Genomic DNA, 20,433 nt, shown 5'->3' with positions numbered 1-20,433 from the left:
GGATCCTGTGACACCTCTGTGGCGTCACTGCTGTCACCACCTCGTTTTTCAGATGAAGTAGCTTGGGTTGCCCACTGGGGACAGCAGACGTCCAGCTGCCGTCCCCTCTCCCTTCACTCTGTCCTGTTCCTGTGCCAGCCCGGGCACTTGCTCAGGAATGCCTGGAACACCTTTCTGCTGCCTGAATTGTAGGCTCAGACACCCCAAGAGCACTTTGATGTCACCCTCTTGCCCTGCCCTGGTTGAACACTGTGTCCTTCCCGCACCTGCCCTGCGCTCGACCTCTGGCCCTGGTGTACTTAGGGCTTTCCACAGCCTCTGCGGGAAGAGGCTGTGTCCACGAGGTCCTCGGAGGCCCGCAGTGGGAGCAAGCTCTTCTCCAGGTGCCGCTCGGTTCCTTCCCCTGCCCTGGGTCTTTCCCGCCCACTCAGGTCTGGGGTACAAGCCAGGCTCTCTGAACACCCCAGGTGGGAGCAGGCCTGGGAGGAGGGCCCAAGCCCAGGCTGGCTGAAGTCTACTGGCCTCTAGTGGTGAAGAGTTGTTAATTATTTACCCCAAGGTCCTCTTTTTATTTATTTGTTAGTTTTATTTTATTTATTTGAAAGGCAGAGTTACAGAGAGGCAGAGGCATAGAGAGAGGATAGAAGGAGAAAGAGAGAGAGAAAAGAGAGAGAGAGAGGTCCTCCATCTGCTGGTTCACTCCCCAGGTGGCCACAACTGGGCTGATCCAAAGCCAGGAGCCAGGAGCTTCTTAGGGGTCTCCCACACTGGTGCAGGGGCCCAAGGACTTGGGTCATTTACTGCTTTCCCAGGCCATAGCAGAGAGCTGGATTGGAAGTGGAGCAGCCAGGACTTGAACCGGCGCCCATATGGGATACTGGCACTGTAGGCAGCGGCTTTACCTGCTGTGCCACAGCACCGCCTCCCCCTTTTAATTTAAGCCCTCTTAATTTTACCCTACATGGAGCCCATATTTCTACCTTCCCTCCAAATAAAACTTGATTAAGAACTGGTTACTGTCTTAGTTTTAGATAGTCAAAGATTAATCTAACATTACTGATCAGCATGCTATAACCAATTGGTATACCCAAACCAAAGAAACGTGGTGCCTCATTGAGTTGGTAAAATTCCAGGCCTGATTTTAAATTAAGACAACAGCTTTGAAGTCCCCTAGGCCCCATTCATGGAAAGGCCCTTAGAGCCCCCTCATGTTTTAGACAAGAGAACTTGCTTAGAAATAACGAGTCAGTAACCCATGGCGGCACAGCAAAATGTCTTTGGGTGGTAGCATTTCCTCTCCTGTGAGAGCGTGCAATTCAGAGCCAAGGGAAGAGCTATGGCTATGTGGGTGGGGGATCTGCTAGGCCAGGGGAGCAGGGGTCTGAGCTGTGTGGGAGGCGCTGGGAGGCCCTTCTCCTTCCTGGGTGAAGTACCAGGCACTAGGCCACAGCCTGGGGTTTTTGAGCCCAGATCTGTAGCCTTGCTGCCTTCTGCCATCACAGCCTGAGGATGGAATGGCGCCCTGCTCCCTGTTGGGGTGGGTTTCTCCCTCGAGACCAAAGGAGACGCCTTCCTTCCTCTGAGCTTTTGACGTGTGGCTCTAATACTGACAGGTTTAGGTCTCTAGGTCTGGATTCCATTCTACCCCATGTGTCACAGAAGTGCTAGTGTTGCTTTACTGGGGCAGGGGTTGGAAAGTCTGAAAGTGACAGATGTCTGGGCCCCAGGGGTGTGCACGTACGTGCGGGGGATTCCCTAACCCTTCTAACAGGCCCTGCTTCTTAGGTGACTCGGCGCTTCGGGATTCCGGGGCTGAAGAAAGTCATGGACTGGTTTGGCTACTACGGAGGCCCCTGCCGTGCCCCACTGCAGGCGCTGAGCCCTGCTGAGGAGGAGGCCCTGCGTGTGGATTTCACCAGCAATGGCTGGCTCTGAGAGCAAGCGGGGGACCTGCCTGGCTGAGCTCGTTGGTCTCCTGCCTTGCACCTGCAGCTTGAAGGCGTGTGGGAGAAGCAAGGGTACTGACCTCTTTTCCGTCTGGGGTCTTCCGGCACTCTTATCCTCATAGCCCCGTGACTTCCCACGTTATTGTATCCTGCATCTGAGTCTCTGAGCCTTCAGGCTGGGAAGGAGCAATGTCTCACGGTCTCTACTGCACATGTGTTCCTGTGACCCAAGGCACTTGAAGCCACAGCAAGAGAGGAAGGGTGGGGGGCATCTGGGCACAAACAGGTCTTACTGACGGGATCACTACCTAGACTTGGGGCTACAACCCTTAGGCTTAGGTAGCCAGGGCTACCCTAAGAGCCTGCGTCTGGCTCCTTCCAGGGGTAGCGGTAGGTTGGGAACCTGGTTGGAGAAGCTGCTGGTCTTGGAAGGGCCAGCTGCTTTCTACCCATCACACCCTTCCCCATCTACCTGCCTTCGCCACACATTCTTGTCCCCAACTCAATTCAACTGTTAATGCAGGGAGACGGCCCGGCTCCTTCAGACTGCTAAACCACGACACCTGGTGGATAGACGTTACAGTCTAGAGACTGCAGTGACCGGCCCAGGTCCAAAACAGTAGGAAAGGGGCACTTGGCCTTGAGACAGGGCCACATTTTGCCTATAGGCTGTCTTCTTTTATTATTAAAAAGAATCACTTCGTTACTCTAATAAAGTTTAAAGTAAAGCTGGTGTGGCTCTGCTCAGATGGACACTCCGCTGCTCTGCAGACCTTGGATCGCCTGGCTGCGTGTCAAGAACCTCTCCGGAAGTGCCTGAGCTCTCACAGCTGCCTTTCTGCAAGTCTGAGAGAGCCCTAACAAGACTGGGCAAACAGGCATTAGATTAATGGTGGCCTAGGAAAGACTTAATGAATTTTTTAGTGGGAAACTGTAATAGGCAAGGAAGCACAACTGGGATATTTGGAGACACACAGTATGTTAACCAAATAGCTTCTCCAATGTGGTTAACCCTCTTCCATAGTAGTATCTATGTAATGGCAGAAAAACTGAAATAATTTTTTAAGATTTCACATTATGTTTTAGTTTTTTAAAAAATTTATTTGAAAGGCATAGTTACAAAGAGGGAGGAAAAAAAAAAAAAACAAACCTGGGCCAGGTTGAAGCCAGGAATTAGGAGCTTCTTCCAGGTCTCTGACGTGGGTGGCGAGGGCCCAGGGACTTGGGTCATCTTCCGCTGCTTTCCCAGGTGCACCAGTAGGGAACTGGATTAGAAGTGCAGCAGCTGGGATTCAACCAGTGCCCATATGAGATGTAGGCACTACAGGTAGCCGCTTACCTGCTATGCCACAGCACTGTCCCTGACACACACACACAGTTTCATTTGCTGATTCACTCTCCAAATTGTTGCAGTGGCCAAGGCTGAGCCAGGCAGAAGCCTAGAGCCAGAAATTCCATCCAGGTCTCCCACATGGGTGGCAGGGCCCCAAGTACTTGGGCCATCTTTCACTGCCTTTCCCAAGCACGTTAGCAGGGAGCTGGATCAGAAGTAGAGCAGCCAGGACTCAAACTGGCCCTCATATGGATGCTGGCATTGCAGGTAACAGCTTAACCCACTGCACTATGATACCAGCCCCTAAATATATTTTAAGTGATTTATTTATTTGTCTAGGTTTGAGTTTTGGTTCTATCAATTCCAGCTATCTGTTACTGTGCACCCTGGGAGGCAGCAGTAAAGGTTCAAATAGTTGGGTCCCTGCCACCCTGCTCCTACTTTGAGCCTGACCTAGCCCTGGCTGTTGTGGGCATTTGGGGAGTGACCCAGCAGATGGGAGATCTCTCTGTCTTTCAAATAAAAAAATTACTAAAACAAAAGTATAAAGTTAAGAGTTAAATAGGAGTGAGTGTTTGGCCTGGGTTAAGGTGCCTGCATCCCATGACAGAGTGCCTGGGTTTGATACCCAGCTCTGGCTCTTGACTCCAGCTTCTTGCTAATGCAGCGATGGCTCAAATGACTGGACTCCACCCACCAAAGTGGGAGATGAATTGAGTTCCTGGCTCCCAGTTTTGGCCCAGCCCAGTCCCAATCATTGCAAGCATTTGAGGGTGTGAATCAGTGGATGAGAGATCTTTCTGTCACCCTTTCTGATCCCTCTGACCCTCAAATAAAGGGGGTGTATGTGAGGGAAATGGACCCTGGCTTAGGACTGAGGTTAGAGAATAACACACACGACATCAATTTTCAATGGCAAGTAGACAGGGCTGGCGCCGTGGCTCACTAGGCTAATCCTCCGCCTTGCGGCGCCAGCACACCAGGTTCTAGTCCCAGTTAGGGCGCCAGATTCTGTCCCGGTTGCCCCTCTTCCAGGCCAGCTCTCTGCTATGGCCCAGGAGTGCAGTGGAGGATAGCCCAGTCCTTGGGCCCTGCACCCTCATGGGAGACCAGGAAAAGCACCTGGCTCCTGGCTTCGGATCAGTGCAATGCGCCAGCCGCACTGGCCATTGGAGGGTGAACCAACGGCAAAAGGAAGACCTTTCTCTCTGTCTCTCTCTCTGTCCACTCTGCCTGTCAAAAAAAAAAAAAAAAAAAAAAGTAGACATCTGGGTGGCACTAAAGGTTGGGGCTTAGCCTCTGGGCTCCTTTCATGGCACCTGTCAGGAGACTCAGGCTTAGGGCAGGGAGAAAGACAAGGTTGGGGAGGTAGGCTAGTGCACTGGTTAAGAGCTTTGCCTTTGGGCTTAAACAGACTGGATTTAAGTTCTGGATCTGCCCCTTAGTGCGTCTGCCAGACTTGGGAGAATCCACCTAACCTCCCTGAGCCTCATCAGTAACACAAAGATGATAATAAGAGGCCTTCCTCTAGGGCTGTGCCGAGGACTGAGCAAGATCATGCACCTCAAAGGCTCGGCGTGGCTGCCGAGCAAGGGCGCCCTGGGCAGGAGCTGACTTGCCTGAGGCAGCCCAGCAGGACTGGTAGCAAAGTGGTCTCAGGGCTTAGCACTCTGATGCTTAGGTTACGAGGAATCCAGTGGAAAGGGAGTTGGAGTCAGGGAGAAAGGGACACAAATCCCATCTGGCTTGGCACTTGCTCATTTGGGTAACCTGAGCCTATCTGCATAAAAGAAAAGTTCACTTCACACCCCCACTCTGCAAAGGTTTCAGAATCAGATGATATTACATCATTCAGTGTGCAGGTCAGTCCCAAGCCCCAGCCTGATGAACTTTTAGAAACATCAAGCCCAGGCCGGCGCCGCGGCTCACTAGGCTAATCCTCCACCTTGCGGCGCCGGCACACCAGGTTCTAGTCCCGGTCGGAGTGCCGGATTCTGTCCCGGTTGCCCCTCTTCCAGGCCAGCTCTCTGCTGTGGCCCGCGAGTGCAGTGGAGGATGGCCCAAGTGCTTGGGCCCTGCACCCAATGGGAGACCAGGATAAGTACCTGGCTCCTGCCATCGATCAGCGTGGTGCGCCGGCTGCACCGCGCTGGCCGCTGCGGCCATTGGAGGGTGAACCAACGGGGAAAGGAAGACCTTTCTCTCTGTCTCTCTCTCTCGCTGTCCACTCTGCCTGTCAAAAAAAAAAAAAAAAAAAAAAGAAACATCAAGCCCAAGGACGAGAAAGGAAAGCTAAGTAGAGGCAGTTCTTGTGATCTGTTTATTCTTCATAAACACTTGCTCTACAGTACAATCCAGAGAATAAATAGAGAGGCACACGGCTATCGTTTTCACCACAGTCTGCTGTGGAGGGACAGGCGGTGTGAGGATAGGGACTGGGCCATGTGTCTGGGTCACAGGGTAACTGGAAGCCTCCGTGTAACTGTGCAGGGATCCTGTCTGTCAGGAGTGATACCAGGTCTCATGGCAGAAAAGTTGCAGTGAACCAGATGCACAGAGTCACATGCTCCTTAGTCCACCACAGTCCTGGAAGGCCAATTCCACTTAAACTTAAGGGGTGTGGTTGAGTCTGACCCACGGCACACTGGGAAAGGCCGTTGTCAGTCCACACCATCCGCAGGGATTCAGTTCCCTCCATGGTGGGCAGCCAAGTGAGGTGCTTACATGTACTAGGCCCTGGTGTAAGTAAGAAGTGCAAGTTCTGTAAGGTGACTGCGTGTGCGAGTCTTTCTTGAAGAGCCCATGAAGGGGTCCTGTTTGACATCTAAGGAAGGAGAGGCATGGATGGGGATCACCTGCAAGGTAAGGACGACAGCTTGGACAGTCAGGGAGGAGCACGCCGCACGCTTGCCGGGTCCTCACGGATTGACAAGCAGAGAGGAGGATCGTTCTGGCTAGAGAGTGTGGAGCAGGCTCCAAGCAGCGGTGAAGAAGGCAGTAACAGAAAAGCTCTGCCAACTGTACTACGTGCCCCTGTTCCTCTCCTTACTTCTCCAGGGTAGCACAAAGCACAGGCCCTACGTAGAAGTTAGGATCATCCGCCCCATATGTAGGCAGAATGAAGAGATTATTCTCTATCACTCAGCAGAAAGGGGTAGCAGGCCCCATCTGGTCTGCACTGGCTAAGCCTAAGGTGTAGGAACAGAGACAACGAGTGAGATGAGGCGGCTTTCCCTCTGTCCTCTTGCACCTAAAGATGAAGAAACAACAGACTGCTGGCGGCTGGGGCAGGGCCCGTGAACAGATGCCCTGGCATTTCCTGCGGCTGGGTTCCGACTGGCAGGTGCCGGGCAGAGCACAGGGCTGCTGCTCCGCAGTCCTCTCGGCTCAGCTCGGCTCAGATCTGGTCCGACTGCTCACCTCGGCTGAACCACGGGCCTTGGCCCTTCCCAGTCCTCGGCAGCTGGTGCCCAGCCCCGCATCAGGCGGTGAGGCTTCTGGCTGACTTGGAGGCGCTCTGGGCCCGCTGGACCACGGCCGAGCACTTCTCCCGCCGCAGCAGCTTGTTGTTCTCAAACAGGCCCTCGTTGCGCGGGATGCCGTGAGAGCCATCAGGGAAAGTCAGCAGGCCTTGGGGAGGACAGACAAATACGGAGTGATGGTGACACTAACGCTGCAGAGGCTAGCTTGGCGTGCCGAGGCCAAAGATGCGAAAAACTCGAGGCTCTGCTCAGGAGTCCTCCGCAGGGGGAGGCATGGGGGCACAACCCCTGCGGCTGTGGGGTAGCCAGGGGAGGGGCTGCACTAAAAAGGTATTTCCACCCTGCTGTGCCCACCCAAGGCACCCGTCCCGTTGGGCTGAAACTTACCAAAACCATCTACTCTGCCATTTTTAAATTCCCCCTCAAAGGTCATGTTGTCGTGTCGGATGAAGACTCCGACGCCGTTAAACTTGCCCTGAGCAAACTCCCCCTCGTACCTGCGGAAACACCAAGATGTTAGCCTTTAGTGGGCATGTTAGCCATCTGGGTTCACTGAGGCCAGCAGCTGCCGCTATGTGCTCCTCACTAAGACCCAGGAGCAGAGCAGAGCTGTCGGCACTGAGCCTGGAGCTCGACCCAGCCACACCCACCCCATTCGCAGCCAGCAGAGAAGGGTCGGCGTGTATGTATGATGTGAGGCCCGAATCTCAAGGAAAGAATCTAGCAAGTAGAGTGCAAGGTCACTCACTCCTTGACATTTCAAATTTTAGATTGATTTCAAATGTCACCAACAAAAGAGCTGCTCACTCCCTGCCTGCCCCACTTTAGAATCAGAGCCTCCCCAGTGGAAGGCTAGGAAAGCAATGACCTGATACCCACCTTGAGCCATCTGAGAAGGTCAGTACCCCGAAGCCGTTAAAAAGCCCATTCTCAAAATGACCCAGGTAGGTGCCACCATCTGCAAACATCAGCTGACCAAAGCCATGCCTGCGGCCTGAGCAAAAAGATGGACAGGTGTGAGGTTGGAAAGGGGCAGCTTCTGGTCCCTTCTCACTCGCCCAGCATCCCTTACCCCCCATGCCCTGGGCCCCAGAGGAAAGAAGAAAAGCCAGGGCATTCGCAGGGCACAATGTTACCCAGTCCAGGCACCAGGAAAATATTGCTCCTTGGACTGCCCATCCTAAGTCACAGCCATCACCTATGGAGCAGGGTCCCCCAAGTATGAATGGCAAGTGGGCACTTGAAAATAACCCTACCTGGGCAGGAGTCTGGCCTAGGGGTTCAGATGCATGGGCTGTTTGGGCCTTTGGGGAATGGACCAGCAGATGGGAGCTCTCTGTCTACTTCTCAATAAATACATAAGTAAATAAAAACAGCTAACATTTATAGTAGCTTTGCTATGAGCCAGCCAGTCTTCTGAGCACTCTGTATTTATCATCTAATTTAATCTTCATGAAAACCTTATGAAGTAGGCATAGTACTATTTTTATTCCATTTGCCAGATGGGAAAATCGAGGCAGGGAGAAGCTAAATAACTTGCTGGAGATCACAGAGCTCTGAGCAGGGGAGCAAGAATGCAGATGCAGCGGGCAGCCCTACAGGGAGCCCTCAACACTCACCTTTACACAGGGGCCTCTCTGAGAAACAAACAGACATATCCCTTAGACTGGGAGGCTCCTGGGTGAACCTGACACCCTCCCTGGCAGCACTGGCTGAGCTCTGTCTGCTGTGCTTACCATACTGTCGTGCTTACCCACTGAATGGACCAGAACACAGAGCAGTCATGTCCTTCAAACACAGGTGAGGGTGTTCCTTTGGTGGACAGAGACTGCCCCCAGCAGAGCCTCAGGCAGTCTCTCCTCCAAAAGGCCATCTTTGAGGGGACAGCAGGTGTTTGGGAGGCAAGAGAAAAGGCTTGGGATGGGAAGAGGCAAGGTCACGCCCCATCTGCACAACTTCTGAAGGCTCATGCATTCATCAGCCACGGGGATCTAATGTGAGCAGAATGAGGCGAGTGTCTGGTAACAGCTTGAACTGCCCTTCACCTTCGAGAGGGCAGGGAGTCCAGCCCCTCGGGGCACTTCCTGGCTTGCTAGCACTGGGCCTGCAAGACTTCAAAGCAGCCAGACTGTGCTTCCAAACTGAATGTCATTAAACTGCTTCCTGCATAATGTCAGGCTCCAAAGAATTTGACTAGTCCTATGAATGGACACTTCCAAAGGTAATGAGCTGTGTGTCACAGGAAATTCAAGGCAATGAATCTCATTTGTTCTTGAGTGTCTGCCCTACTTTTCAGATCGTCCTAACATTTTTTTTTAAGATTTATTTATTTGAAAGGCAGAGTTACAGAGAGGCAGAGGCAGACGCTGAGGCAGAGAGATCTTCCATCTGCTGGTTCATTCCCCAGATGGCCACAACAGCCGGAGATGGGCCGATCTGAAGCCAGGAGCCAGGAGCTTCTTCCGAGTCTCCCACAAGAGTGCAGGAGCCCAAGCACCTGGGCCATCCTCCACTGCTTTCCCAAGCTATAACAGAGAGCCGGATCAGAAGTGGAGCAGGGGCCGGTGCTGTAGCGTAGTGGGTAAAGCTGCCACCTGTAGTGCCAGCATCCCATATGGGTGCCAGTTCAAGTACCGGCTGTTCCACTTCAATCCAGCTCTCTGCTATGGCCTGAGAAAGCAGTAGAAGATGGTCCAAGTACTTGGGCCTCTGCACCCAACGGGGGGACCTGGAGGAAGCTCCTGGCTCCCAGCTTTGGATCATCGCAGCTTCAACTGTTGCAGTCAATTGGGGAGTGAACCAGCAGATGGAAGACCTCTTTCTCTCTCTGCCTCTCCTTCTCTCTCTGTGTAACTCTGACTTCCAAATAAATAAATCTTAAAAAAAAAAAAAAAAAAAAAGTGGAGCAGCCAGGTTTTAATGACGGCACTGCAGGTGGTGGCGTTACCCACTACGCCACAGCGCCAGCCCCCCTAACTTCTTAAGATTCATTGGAACCAATTCATTGCACTGAACTCTGTACTCTAATTTATGGACACTTAAAATGATTCACTATACTCTGCTGGGTACATTAGCATTTATTTTTTAAAATTCCCAAATAATATTACTGAAGGATGAAAGGATGTTGAAACATCCTTTCAAATTTAGAAATGTAAGGACTTAATTCACTTGTGGGGGTTTGGGTGAATAAGAGCATTTTCTAACTGTTATTTAACCCTAACATAGAACAAAGGAAAGGCACTCTGGAATCAAGTCCTGGAGTGGGAAATAGTCCTGAAGCTCCAGAGAGTTGGCTGTCTAGCCTGGTGCCCTGAGATTCCCCCAGGGGTCCTTCTCACCCTCCTTCCACTCGCCACGGTATTCTTCCCCACTGGAGTAGGTGAAGGAACCCTTTGTCAGGGTCATGGTGACAGCTTACAGAAGAAAAGGGTGAAAGCTGTAGGAAACAAGCAGAGGAAAACAGTGTCATACCACGCTGGAGGGGTGCTCCGCAAAACATCACTGCCACACTCTCTGAGGCCGCCAGGCCGCTCATCTCCACTGACTTGGATACTTTTAACAAAAACACCCACTTCTCCAACCACCGCCATCATCACCACCTCTACCCAAGCACAATTATTCTCCTCTTGGTTTTAAAGGTTTCAGTTAGTTCCAGTTCTCTATGACCTGGCAGTGGAGGATTAATCGACGAAGATTTACTCAACACCTACTATGTGTTTAGTCAGCACATCGTCTCTTCCCTCAGTGAGATTATAATCTAGTCAATTCAACCAACAAGTAAAACCTGAATTATACTAGAGATAATGCAATCAGGTGCCAGCTTGGCTGGCAGAGATGAATGAAGATGGGATGGGTGGGGTTTAAAGTGAGCAGGGAGAAAGCAGAGAGCAGCCCCAGATTGGGAACACACGGGGAATGGGACGAACCCCAAATGAGCAAGGGAGACATGGGCAGTTCACAGGGAACACAAGCCTGGTCTCACTGTAACAGGTATTTGGGGAGCAATAGGACATGAATTGTCTCGGTACAGTCTGCCAACATCTGAAATCTGAAAATAACCTACTGGACTTAGTTGTCCAAATACTGTCATTTTGTGGCTGGAGGGACAGAAGCGCAGAGAGGTTAAGGGGTGGGTTGGTGGCTGAGCTGGAACAAGCACCTGCCTCCCTGACCGTGGCTGGCCCTTTGTCTCCCACACTCTAGCTACCACTGTTAGGTCAGGCTAGTTTAAGGAGACCCATGAAAACCAGGCAGAAGAGCTTATAGCTGACATTGTGGAGAAAAGAGGAAGTTTCTGGGGGAGGAGTTGTGAACAGGGATGGAATACGATGAAAGCAGTGTTCTGAAAAAATGATTGCGGCAAAGGGAGCAGGAGGGGTGGGGTAGACAAAGCCTACAGGGAAGAAAGTTTGCAGGGAAGATGTGATAACTGAATAGACCATTAAAATGGGCACCGTTTTTCTCCCTCCATTCATGCCCATGCCATATGACATGGCAGATCCTCCCATTAAGAGGCAGTATTTATTTATTCCCGTGCCCACTGGATCTGGGTTGGCTGTGTGAGTTGCTCTACTAACGGGGCATTTGCAAAGGTGATGGAGCACCGGGTTTGCATTTGGACCTGATCAGCCCCCAGGATGATGAGTGGCTACACGGAGCAGCTGCTCCAGCTGACCACAGAGGGGTAAGTGAGCTCAGGCAAAACTAGAGACATTTAGTGGCTTTTTCTGTATCCTCAGTGATGTGTGAATGAATACATTATTTGATTTCATTTCACAGTGAACTTTACCGGATGGGTATCATCATTATTTCTACTTTCCAAGCCCAGCCTCAAGCTAGTTAGTTACAGAATCATGGGATAAATCAATGTGTGTTGTTGGGAGCCGCTGTGTTTCAGAATGGTGCATCTGTATACAGCAAAGCTGCTGATACAGTCAGGTAGGAGTGGGTGGTCTGTGGGATAACTGGGTAGTAAGAGCAGAAGGAATGGCCATCGGCCATACCCCATAGTGGAGAGAGGACAGCCTCTAAATGGCTTCGTACCGATGGTACCAGTGGTACCAGAACATTGTGTTCAAGGAGGTGCTGCAGAGTGAGAACACCCAAAGCAGCATTCACTACAAACAGAACGCACTGACGCGCACCAAGCACTCAGTCCTTGCTTCTCTCTTAATTCCAGAAGCCTTTTTATTCATTCCTTCATCTTTTCCAAACAAAAGCAATGCAAGGTTTTCAAGTGATTGTGGCAATGCAGAGTCGTAGGCCCGCACCAGACCACTGAATCAGATTCTGCAGTCAGAGCTTGAGGATCTGCAGTTTTGTTTAAGAAGCGCACCATTAGGCCGGCGCCGCGGCTCACTAGGCTAATCCTCTGCCTGCGGTGCCGGAACCCCAGATTCTAGTCCCGGTACCCCAGGTTCTAGTCCCGGTTGGGGTGCCGGTACAAGTCCCGGTTGCCCCTCTTCCAGTCCAGCTCTCTGCTGTGGCCCGGGAGGGCAGTGGAGGATAGCCCAAGTGCTTGGGTCCCTGCACCTGCATGGAAGACTGAGGAAGTAGCCGGCTCCTGGCTTCGGATCGGCACAATGCCGGCTGTAGCAGCCATTAGGAGAGTGAACCAATGGAAGGAAGACCTTTCTCTTCTCTCTCTCACTGTCTATAACTCTCTCTCTCTCTGTCTCACTGTCTAACTCTGCCTGGCAAAAAATTAAAAAAAAAAAAGCGCACCATTGGATTACTGCAAATCTGTGAACTGCCAGTCTGAACTATAAAGCATCCTTGACAAATCTCCCAAGATGAACAACTGACCCACAGCCTGACCCTCAGGCACAGGAGACCTGTAGGAAAAGTGCACCTTCTCTTCCAAGCACAGGAACCAGACCTAGTGCACTCACTGAAGGGGATCCCTCAGTTCCTGAGGCCTAGGACCAACGACTCTCTCTCTCTTTTCCTGTAAGTCCCAGAGGTGCTGAACCCACACCCACTGTTAAAGGTTACAGTGATGCTCCACTATGAAAGCCAAGATGGAGTTGCAAAGAGTGGACTCCACAGCACAGGAAGGGTCTGGTATATTTTAACAAAAAGGATGCTTTACATGTTCAACTAAAACCACCAGGACATTAAGTTTGTCTTTTCCAAATCGTAGTGGGTTTTGGTGCTGCATTATTTACACTCCCATCCTTGTGGCACAACCCTCAGAGATCAACTGGGCTGACGCCAGAGAAGCCACCTGGAATGTGTAGCAGGAACCAACACTTACTGTGTGTGTGAATATGTGATCTACTTTCACTTCCAAGAACTTTATGAGGCAGGTATCAAGATCTCCATGTTACACTTGAGGAAACGGAAGCACATAGAGGACAAGCAAACTAATGAAGGTCACCCAGCCAACCTGTGTGATCAGAGCCCTGGCAATTGGACTCTGGGGCTCCTCTAGGTAGTGCACAAACTTACGTTATCCTATCCTATGTTGCCTCCCAGTATAATGGAGCAGAAAGACCTGAGTTCAGTTCCTGACAGCAGAAAGACCTGAGTTCAAACCTTAGCTCACCATGTAACCATGGGAAAGTTACTTCAGTGTTTCTAAATCTCATCTATAAAGTAGAGTTAATACTCAAATACCTACTTCACATATTTGGCAGGTGGATCAAATTAAACAACATACATGAAAGTACCTAGAGGGGCTGGCGCTGTGGTGCAGTGGGTTAACACCCTAGCCTGAAGCGCCAGCATCCCTTATGGGCACTGGTTTGAGACCTGGTTGCTCCACTTCCTGTCCAGCTCTCTGCTGTGGCCTGGGAAAGCAGTGGAGGATGGCCCAGGTCCCTGGGCCCCTGCACCCATGTGGGAGACCCAGAGGAGGCTCCAGGCTCCTAGCTTAGAATTGGCACAGCTTTGGCCGTTGCAGCCATCTGGGGAGTGAACCATTGGATGGAAAACCTCTCTCTCTCTCTCTCTCTCTCTCTCTCTCTCTCTGCCTCTCCTCTCTCTGTGTAACTCTTTCAAATAAATAAATAAATCTTAAAAAAAAAAAAAGAAAGTACCTAGAACACCGCAGGGCCCTGCCCACTACACATTAGTTTCTTCTCCTTCAGAAAGAGACCTCTAGGGGTGGACATTTGGTGCAGTGATTAAGTCGCTACTTGGGAGGCCTGTATCCCATATCAGAGTACCTGGCTTAAGTCCTGGTTCAGCGTCCACTCCAGCTTCCTGCTTATGCATACCCTGGGAGGCAGCAGGTGGGGACTTGAGTACCTGGGTCCCTGCCACCCATGTGAGAGACCTGGACAGAGTTCCAGGTTCTTGGTTTTGGCTTAGCCCAGCCCTGGCTACTGCAGGCATTTGGGGAGTGAATCACTGATGGACTATCTCTATGGGTTTCTCTGCCTTTCAAATAAAATTAAAATAATACAAAATTTTAAGAAAGAAAAACATATAAGCATGCATCTGCTTACTTAAATGGAAATTTCTCTCAAGTCTTTGCTCAGTATAAAAATGCTACCAATACAATTCAGGTAACTTTTTTTTTTAGAAGATTTATTTTATTTACTTGAAAGGCAGAGTTACAGAGAGGGTAGAGAGGGAGAGACAGAGAGAGATCTTCCATCTGCTGGTTCACTCCCTACATGACCACAAAGGCCAGAGCTAAACCAGGCTGAAGCCAGGAGCTTTTTCTGGGTCTCCCACATGGGTGCAGGGGCCCAAGGACTTGGGCCATCTTCTGCAGCTTTCCCAGGTGCATTAGAAGGGAGCCGGATTGGAAGTGGAGCAGCTGGGTTTTGAACTGGTGCCCATATGGGCTGCCAGTGCTGCAGGCAGCGGCTTTACTTGCTATGCCACAGTGCTGGTCCCTCAGGTAACATTTTGAAATAGAAAAACTCATCAATTTTGACTAATGAGGTATGTACTAAGCAGAGAAAAATCCAATTAAAGCTGTCACCCCTTCATTCTATATCCACATCCCATGGGTATTGTACGTGTGGCCTTATTGTCACACCAGGTTTTGTAACAGACACCCAAAGCCCAGAGATGATGTGACGGGACGACAGTCTGGCCGGGCGTGGGGTGTGGGGTGGGATGCAGTCACATCGAGGCCCTGGCCCTGTCTCAGAGCTCCAGTTTCTTCATCTCTCAGACACAAGGGCAGATGAGTTCTGAGAATTCCTGTGCTCTAGCCCATATATGGAAAAAATTCCATTTCTAGCCCATAATGAAGCCTGCTTAATGGAGCCTGTTTGAGAGATGTTTGGGGGTCATTTGTCTGGGATTTTTGCATTTCTCCAGATAGCAGTCAGGAGCTCCAAGTCCAGGTTCTCTGGCAAGGACCACTTTCTTCCCATCCTAAAGCCCCCTGCTGAACCTCTGGGGGCTCTCAGAGGAGTGATGCTGGCGCCTGCTGTGCCATCTCTGCCCTATCAGTGTCCCATAAGGTCAGCATCTCATTTCAGGCTCACAAGGCTCTTATCATCAGCCCAGCATCAACGTGTGCTGGGGTTGAGGTCAACGTGACTCTGCTGCAAATACAACTTTAATGAGGGGAAGAGAAGCAGTTTTCCATCAGAACTAAAGAAGGAAACTATTTCCAGTCCAGATAGGCATTTTGATAGCTACAGACCATCTTCAGCTCTTCCTAGAACTAATTAAGTCACAGCACCAAAAGTCAGCTTATGGTACAGAACTGTTTCTTCCCTTCAAAAAACACATCCGCTGGAATCTGAAGGGCTGCATCTTCTGCTAAAGCCCCCATTCCAATACATAAGCATGAAATCGTCACTTACACAGATAAGGGCCTTTCCTCTATGTGTTTGGCAGGGGTGGGGGTGTGGACATTTGGCCTAGCCCTTAAGTTACAAGTTAGGACTTCTATATCCCATATTGGAGAGCCTGGGTTCATCTCTGGGCACCAGCTCCTGACTCCAGCTTCCTGCTAAAGCAGACCCTGGAGACAGCAGAGATGGCACAAGAAAGTGGGCTCCTGTCTCCCACAGAAGAGACCTGGATTGGTTCCTGGCTCCCAGCTTTGGCCCCAGCCCAGCCCTAACAATTATAGTGCACCAGTGGGTGGAAACTCTTTCTTTCTCTATCTGTCTGTGTCTCTCTGCCTCTCAAATAAATACAAAATAAATTAAAAAAAAATTTTTTTAATGGCAGCAGATAACCAACTTGCCTTTACTCAAACTTAGGAAAAAGTTAGTGCAGTGGGAATTGAGTAGCCACAGTGATGACACAGTATTTATTTACTTTTTTAAAAAATTTATTTACTTTTTAAAAAAATTTATTTGAAAGGCAGAGTCACAGAGAGAGGGAGAAGCAGAGGAGAGAGACAGAGACAGAAAGAATCTTCCATCTGCTGGTTCAGTCTCTAAATGGGTGCAATGGCTGGGGCTGGGCCAGGAGTCAGGAGCTTCATCCAGGTCATTCATGTGGATGGCACTCGGGCCATCCTCTGTTGCTTTCCCAAGTGCATTAGCAGAGAGCTGGGTCAGCAGTGGGGCAGCCAGGACTCGAACTGGCGTTCATATGGGAATGCTGGCCTCACAGCCTTGTGCTATACCACAAGGCTGGCCCCTATTTACTTTTTCTTAAGCTACACAAAACTTCCAGAGTGGTATTTCTCCTTACTCCAGGGAACCCAGTAGAAGGTCCCTTGAAAGGGGATTTTTCTCCAGATTGAGAATTATCATGGACAAAATATTCTCTGAGACATCAAGTTGTAAACCCAACTACTATTTTTGGTGTGTGGTTAGCTCTTGGGAGTATATCCAAAATATCTAAAGGAAGTCAATACAATTTGTATGATTATCTTATTATCAAACATGGTAGACTGTATTTTCCAAATATGTATGCAATAATACCCTTTGTCTCACATTTCTTCTACAATCTGACCTTGCTACTGACCCATCAAAGGGTAGAATCTAGCTCCCCTCTCTTGATTCTGAGGAAACTCATAACTGCTTTGACCAATAGAACAATTTGGATGTGATGATGTGCTCTGAGATTAGATCATGAAAGGTGACACAACTCCCATCTTGCTCTCTGGTACGCTCGCACTGGGAGATCTGGCCACCACAAAAGAAGTGCAGCTACCCTCAGGCTACCACAGTGTGAGGAAGCCAAACCACACATTGATGCTCCAGTGGGCTGTCCATCAGTGAATCATCCTAGCCCAGGCAACAGGCATCTCTGGAGGAGCCTCCAGCCCCTGAGCCTGCATACCATCTGTAATATCATGCAGCAGGGAGAGACCAACCCTGTGTTGACAGGTCCAAATTCCTGACCCAGAGAATCCATGAGCATCATATGGTTGTTTTAACCTGCTAGGTTTTGGGATAATTTATTATACAGCAACTGGAACACCATCTCTCAGCCCAGCCCTGCCACTGTCTTCTCCCATTTGTTTTCAAAACTACATACTACATGGGGAGGGCATCGGGCTTAGCAGTTAAGGCTCTGATGTCTCACATCAGAGTGCCTGGGCTTAATTCTCAGCTCTAGCTTCTGATTCCAGCTTCCTGTTAACGCAGACCTCAGGAGGCAGCAGTGATGGCTCCAGTAACTGGATTTCTGCCATCACATGGGAGACTGGATTGCATTCCTGACTCCCAACCTGCCATTGTGGACATTTAGGGAGTGAACCAGAGTATGGGATCTCTCTCTCTCTCAAATAGATAAATAGGCTAACCATTTTTTTTTTTAAGATTTATTTATTTATTTGAAAGGCAGAGTCACAGGGAGGCAGAGGCAAACAGAGAGAAAGAGAGAGAGAGAGAGAGAGAGAGAGAGAGAGAGAGAGATCCTCCATGCACTGGTTCACTCCCCAGATGGCCACAACAGCAGGAGCTGTGACAATCTGAAACCAGGAGCCAGGAGCCTCTTCCCTCTCCCACATGGGCTAACCGTTTTTTTAAAGTACATACTATGCATTTGTATTTCTGTTTTTCAAAAATTTCATTTGAAAGAGAGAGATCTTCTATCTACAGATTCACTCCCCAAATGCCAGCAATGGTCAAGGTTAGGCCAGGCCAAAGTTAGGAGCCAGGAGCCAGTGCTATGGTGTATCGGGTTAGGCCGCTGCCTGTGGTGCCAGCATCTCATATGGCTGCTGGTTCTAGTCCTGGCTGCTCCATTTCTGATCTAGCTCTCTGCTAATGGGCCTGGGAAAGCAGAGGAAGATGCCTCAAGTGCTTGAGTCCCTGCACCCACATGGGAAACCTGGATGAAGCTTCTGGCTCCTGGCTTCGGCCTGGCCCAACCCCAGCCATTGTGGCCTTCTGGGGAGTTAACCAGTGGATGAAAGACCTCTCTCTGTCTGTCTTCCCACTCTGCCCCATCTAACTCTGCCTTTCAAATAATTAAAATAAATCTTAAAAAAAAAAAAAAAAAAAAAAGCCAGGAGCCAGGAACTCCATCTAGGTCTCTCACATAGGTTTGGTGTTGCCTCCCAATTACATTAGCCAGAAGCTAGAACAGAAATGCAGAGTGGCCAGGACTTGAACCAGGCACTCTGATGCGAGATGCAGGCCTTTGAGGAGGTGGCTTAACCTGCCATGACACAATGATAACCTCTCTATTCCTTTCTGAGCTAGGGAAATATAGCATATTTCTTTCAGTAGTTGCTTTTTAAAATGATGTCTATTCCCCAGACCACAACCAGAAGTACTAATTAAGGGGAACCTTAGGTAGAATGCATGGGGTCTACCACGTGGATGGCAAGGGTTCAGTCCAAGCACTCCACCATCTCCCACTGCTTTCCCAGGAGCTGGATCAGAATTGGAGCAGCTGGGACACGAACCAGTGTCCATATGGGATGGCCTGCAGCCTATTGAGCCACAATGCCAGGGACCTCTTTTTAGGCATTTTTGAATGAACTTGAAATAATTCTTGGGCCCTGCACTGTGGCATAGCAGGTAAAGCCACCACCTGCAGAGCCGGCATCCCATATGGGCACCGGTTCAAGTCCGGGCTGCTCTACTTCTGATCCAGCTCTCTGCTATGGCCTGGGAAAGCAGTAGAAGATGGCCCAAGTCCTTGGGCCCCTGCATCCAAGTGGGAGACCCTGAAGAAGCTCCTGGCTCTTGGCTTCAGGTCGACCCAGTTCCAGCCATTCCGTGAACCAGGAGGTTGGAAGACCTCTTTCTCTCTCCCTCCCTCCCTTCCTCTATAACTCCTCCTTTCACATAAATCTTTAAAAAAAAAAGAGAGAGAGAAATAATTCTTACTCTAACCTTGTCTACTTCCACTCGAAAAGTCAACAAACGTATTGTTAGTGTATAAAGGTATTATTTAGGAAGGCTGTGGGATGGTTAGGTAGAAGAAAGTGGAAAGAAAATACTGGCAGTAGAAAGAAGGTCCAAAAACGCTGACGACTACGAAGCCTTGGACTTCTGGAGGGCGCTGGACAGTGGCACTGTCAGAAAAGTGTTCTATTTCAACGGAAAGGAGAACGACCGGGGCCTAGCAGAGGGGCGTGATTGCTGCTGGCGCCGGAGTAGCCTGGAGATGCCAGAATGCAGGATGTCACCCATCAATAACTGAGGCACCGCAATTCCCCACGCAGGGCCGTGTGGGACGGCCCTCCACCGGAGCGTGACGCGGGCGGGCCCAGACCCCGAGGGCAAGCCCCTCCACAGCCCACTCTCGCTTCCAGCCCCGCCACTCCCCTCCACGCGCGTCTGCTCCCCGGCCCGCAGCGTCTTCTGCGCACACAGGTATGCCTGCCTTTCCCTCCCAACGCAGCCCCGGAAGCTGCGTTCGCCCACCTGAGGGCCCAGGCCATCCCAGGCGTCCACCCCGCCGGCGAGATGGGAGGCCTGGGTCTGGGACCCCAACGGGCAAGCCGCCCACTAGGTCGGCGCGTCAGGGATGGAACCGCGGTCCGACGATCTGCCCGGCCCCTCAATCCCTACCCGCGGCACCACACTGTCCCGGCCCACATGCACCGTCTGCCAACCTGGGCTCAGCCTTTCGGGACGACCGTCACGCCCCGATCCTGGGGGTTCAGCAGCGGGGACCCTGGGGGTTCAGCAGCGGGGACCTCCTCTCAGCCACTTCCACCAGTGCCTGCCCCACTTGACGCCGCCATCCCGGGCAGCGGCACTGGGCACAATCCCCGCTGCCCATTGGCTGTTGCCTAGGCGACCGGGAGCAACGCCACTCCCCATTGGCCCAGCCCGCCCCCCACGCCATCTTTGTGCGGGGCAGAGTGCTCCGAGAGCCGGGCAGAGCCTGAGAGAGGGGTGGGGCCTAGCGAGTGGTTCGCACTCCGCACCTCCGCGCGAGCTGTAGGCTCCGTGTGAGGCTCGCCCACCCAGAGTCCGCCTGGCCGAAGTGTTAACCTCAAACGAAACCAACAGTGACCACCAGCCAGAGCGGCTGCGATCCCGCTCGCATCCCCACTGTTGTAAATGGCCCGGCCGTGGAGTCGGAGGACAGCACCGATACCCCGCTTCAGAGGCGCGGCTTGGTCGTCGTAATGCGCCGGGGAGGGCGCCTGAATTTGATAACCCTGTGCCCGGCACTGCGATGGGAAGGCAATACCTGTGCATTCCTTGTCGTTGTCACTACCCAGATCCTCTGTGTTGATAGAGTGCCGAGACTGGACTCATCTGCCCGAATACTACGTCGCCCGCCCGCGAATCCACGTGTTTATCCACTGGGCGAGGGGAACGCAGCACGC

General features: G+C 51.1%; 2 protein-coding genes across 12 annotated transcripts in view; one reads left to right on the top strand and one right to left on the bottom strand.

Annotated features, from left to right (window-relative positions):
* The window catches only part of HOGA1 (4-hydroxy-2-oxoglutarate aldolase 1), a 26,636-nt gene extending 23,962 nt beyond the window's left edge, over positions 1-2,674 (top strand). For all 5 annotated transcript variants that reach the window (XM_089314583.1, XM_017348471.4, XM_089314584.1 and 2 more), the window contains one exon: positions 1,786-2,674. In XM_089314583.1, coding sequence (XP_089170709.1) covers positions 1,786-1,935 — 150 coding nt within the window. In that variant the 3' untranslated portion in view covers positions 1,936-2,674. The remainder of the gene's footprint in view (positions 1-1,785) is intronic.
* Positions 1-20,433, bottom strand: part of MORN4 (MORN repeat containing 4) — a 27,367-nt gene extending 6,934 nt beyond the window's left edge. For 4 of the 7 annotated variants that reach the window (XR_011382331.2, XR_011382332.2, XR_011382333.1 and 1 more), the window contains exons 1-5: positions 19,708-19,868; positions 10,100-10,197; positions 7,641-7,755; positions 7,149-7,258; positions 6,700-6,909 (exon numbers count right to left, since the gene is read on the bottom strand). Coding sequence is in view for 2 of the 7 variants with exons in the window: in XM_008270303.5 (XP_008268525.1) it covers positions 6,761-6,909; positions 7,149-7,258; positions 7,641-7,755; positions 10,100-10,166 (441 nt within the window). In the remaining 5 variants the exon portion in view is untranslated. Of the gene's footprint in view, positions 1-3,026; positions 3,232-5,585; positions 6,910-7,148; positions 7,259-7,640; positions 7,756-10,099; positions 10,198-19,707; positions 19,869-20,294 lie in introns of those variants that run through there. The other 3 variants (XR_007911067.3, XM_008270303.5, XM_002718592.6) reach the window with 3 other exon arrangements.

Source organism: Oryctolagus cuniculus, chromosome 15, assembly GCF_051225735.1.
Source record: "Oryctolagus cuniculus isolate XC-2025 breed Fujian yellow rabbit chromosome 15, ASM5122573v1, whole genome shotgun sequence".
Lineage (NCBI taxonomy): Eukaryota > Metazoa > Chordata > Mammalia > Lagomorpha > Leporidae > Oryctolagus > Oryctolagus cuniculus.
This window is presented reverse-complemented; position numbering and strand designations above follow the sequence as displayed.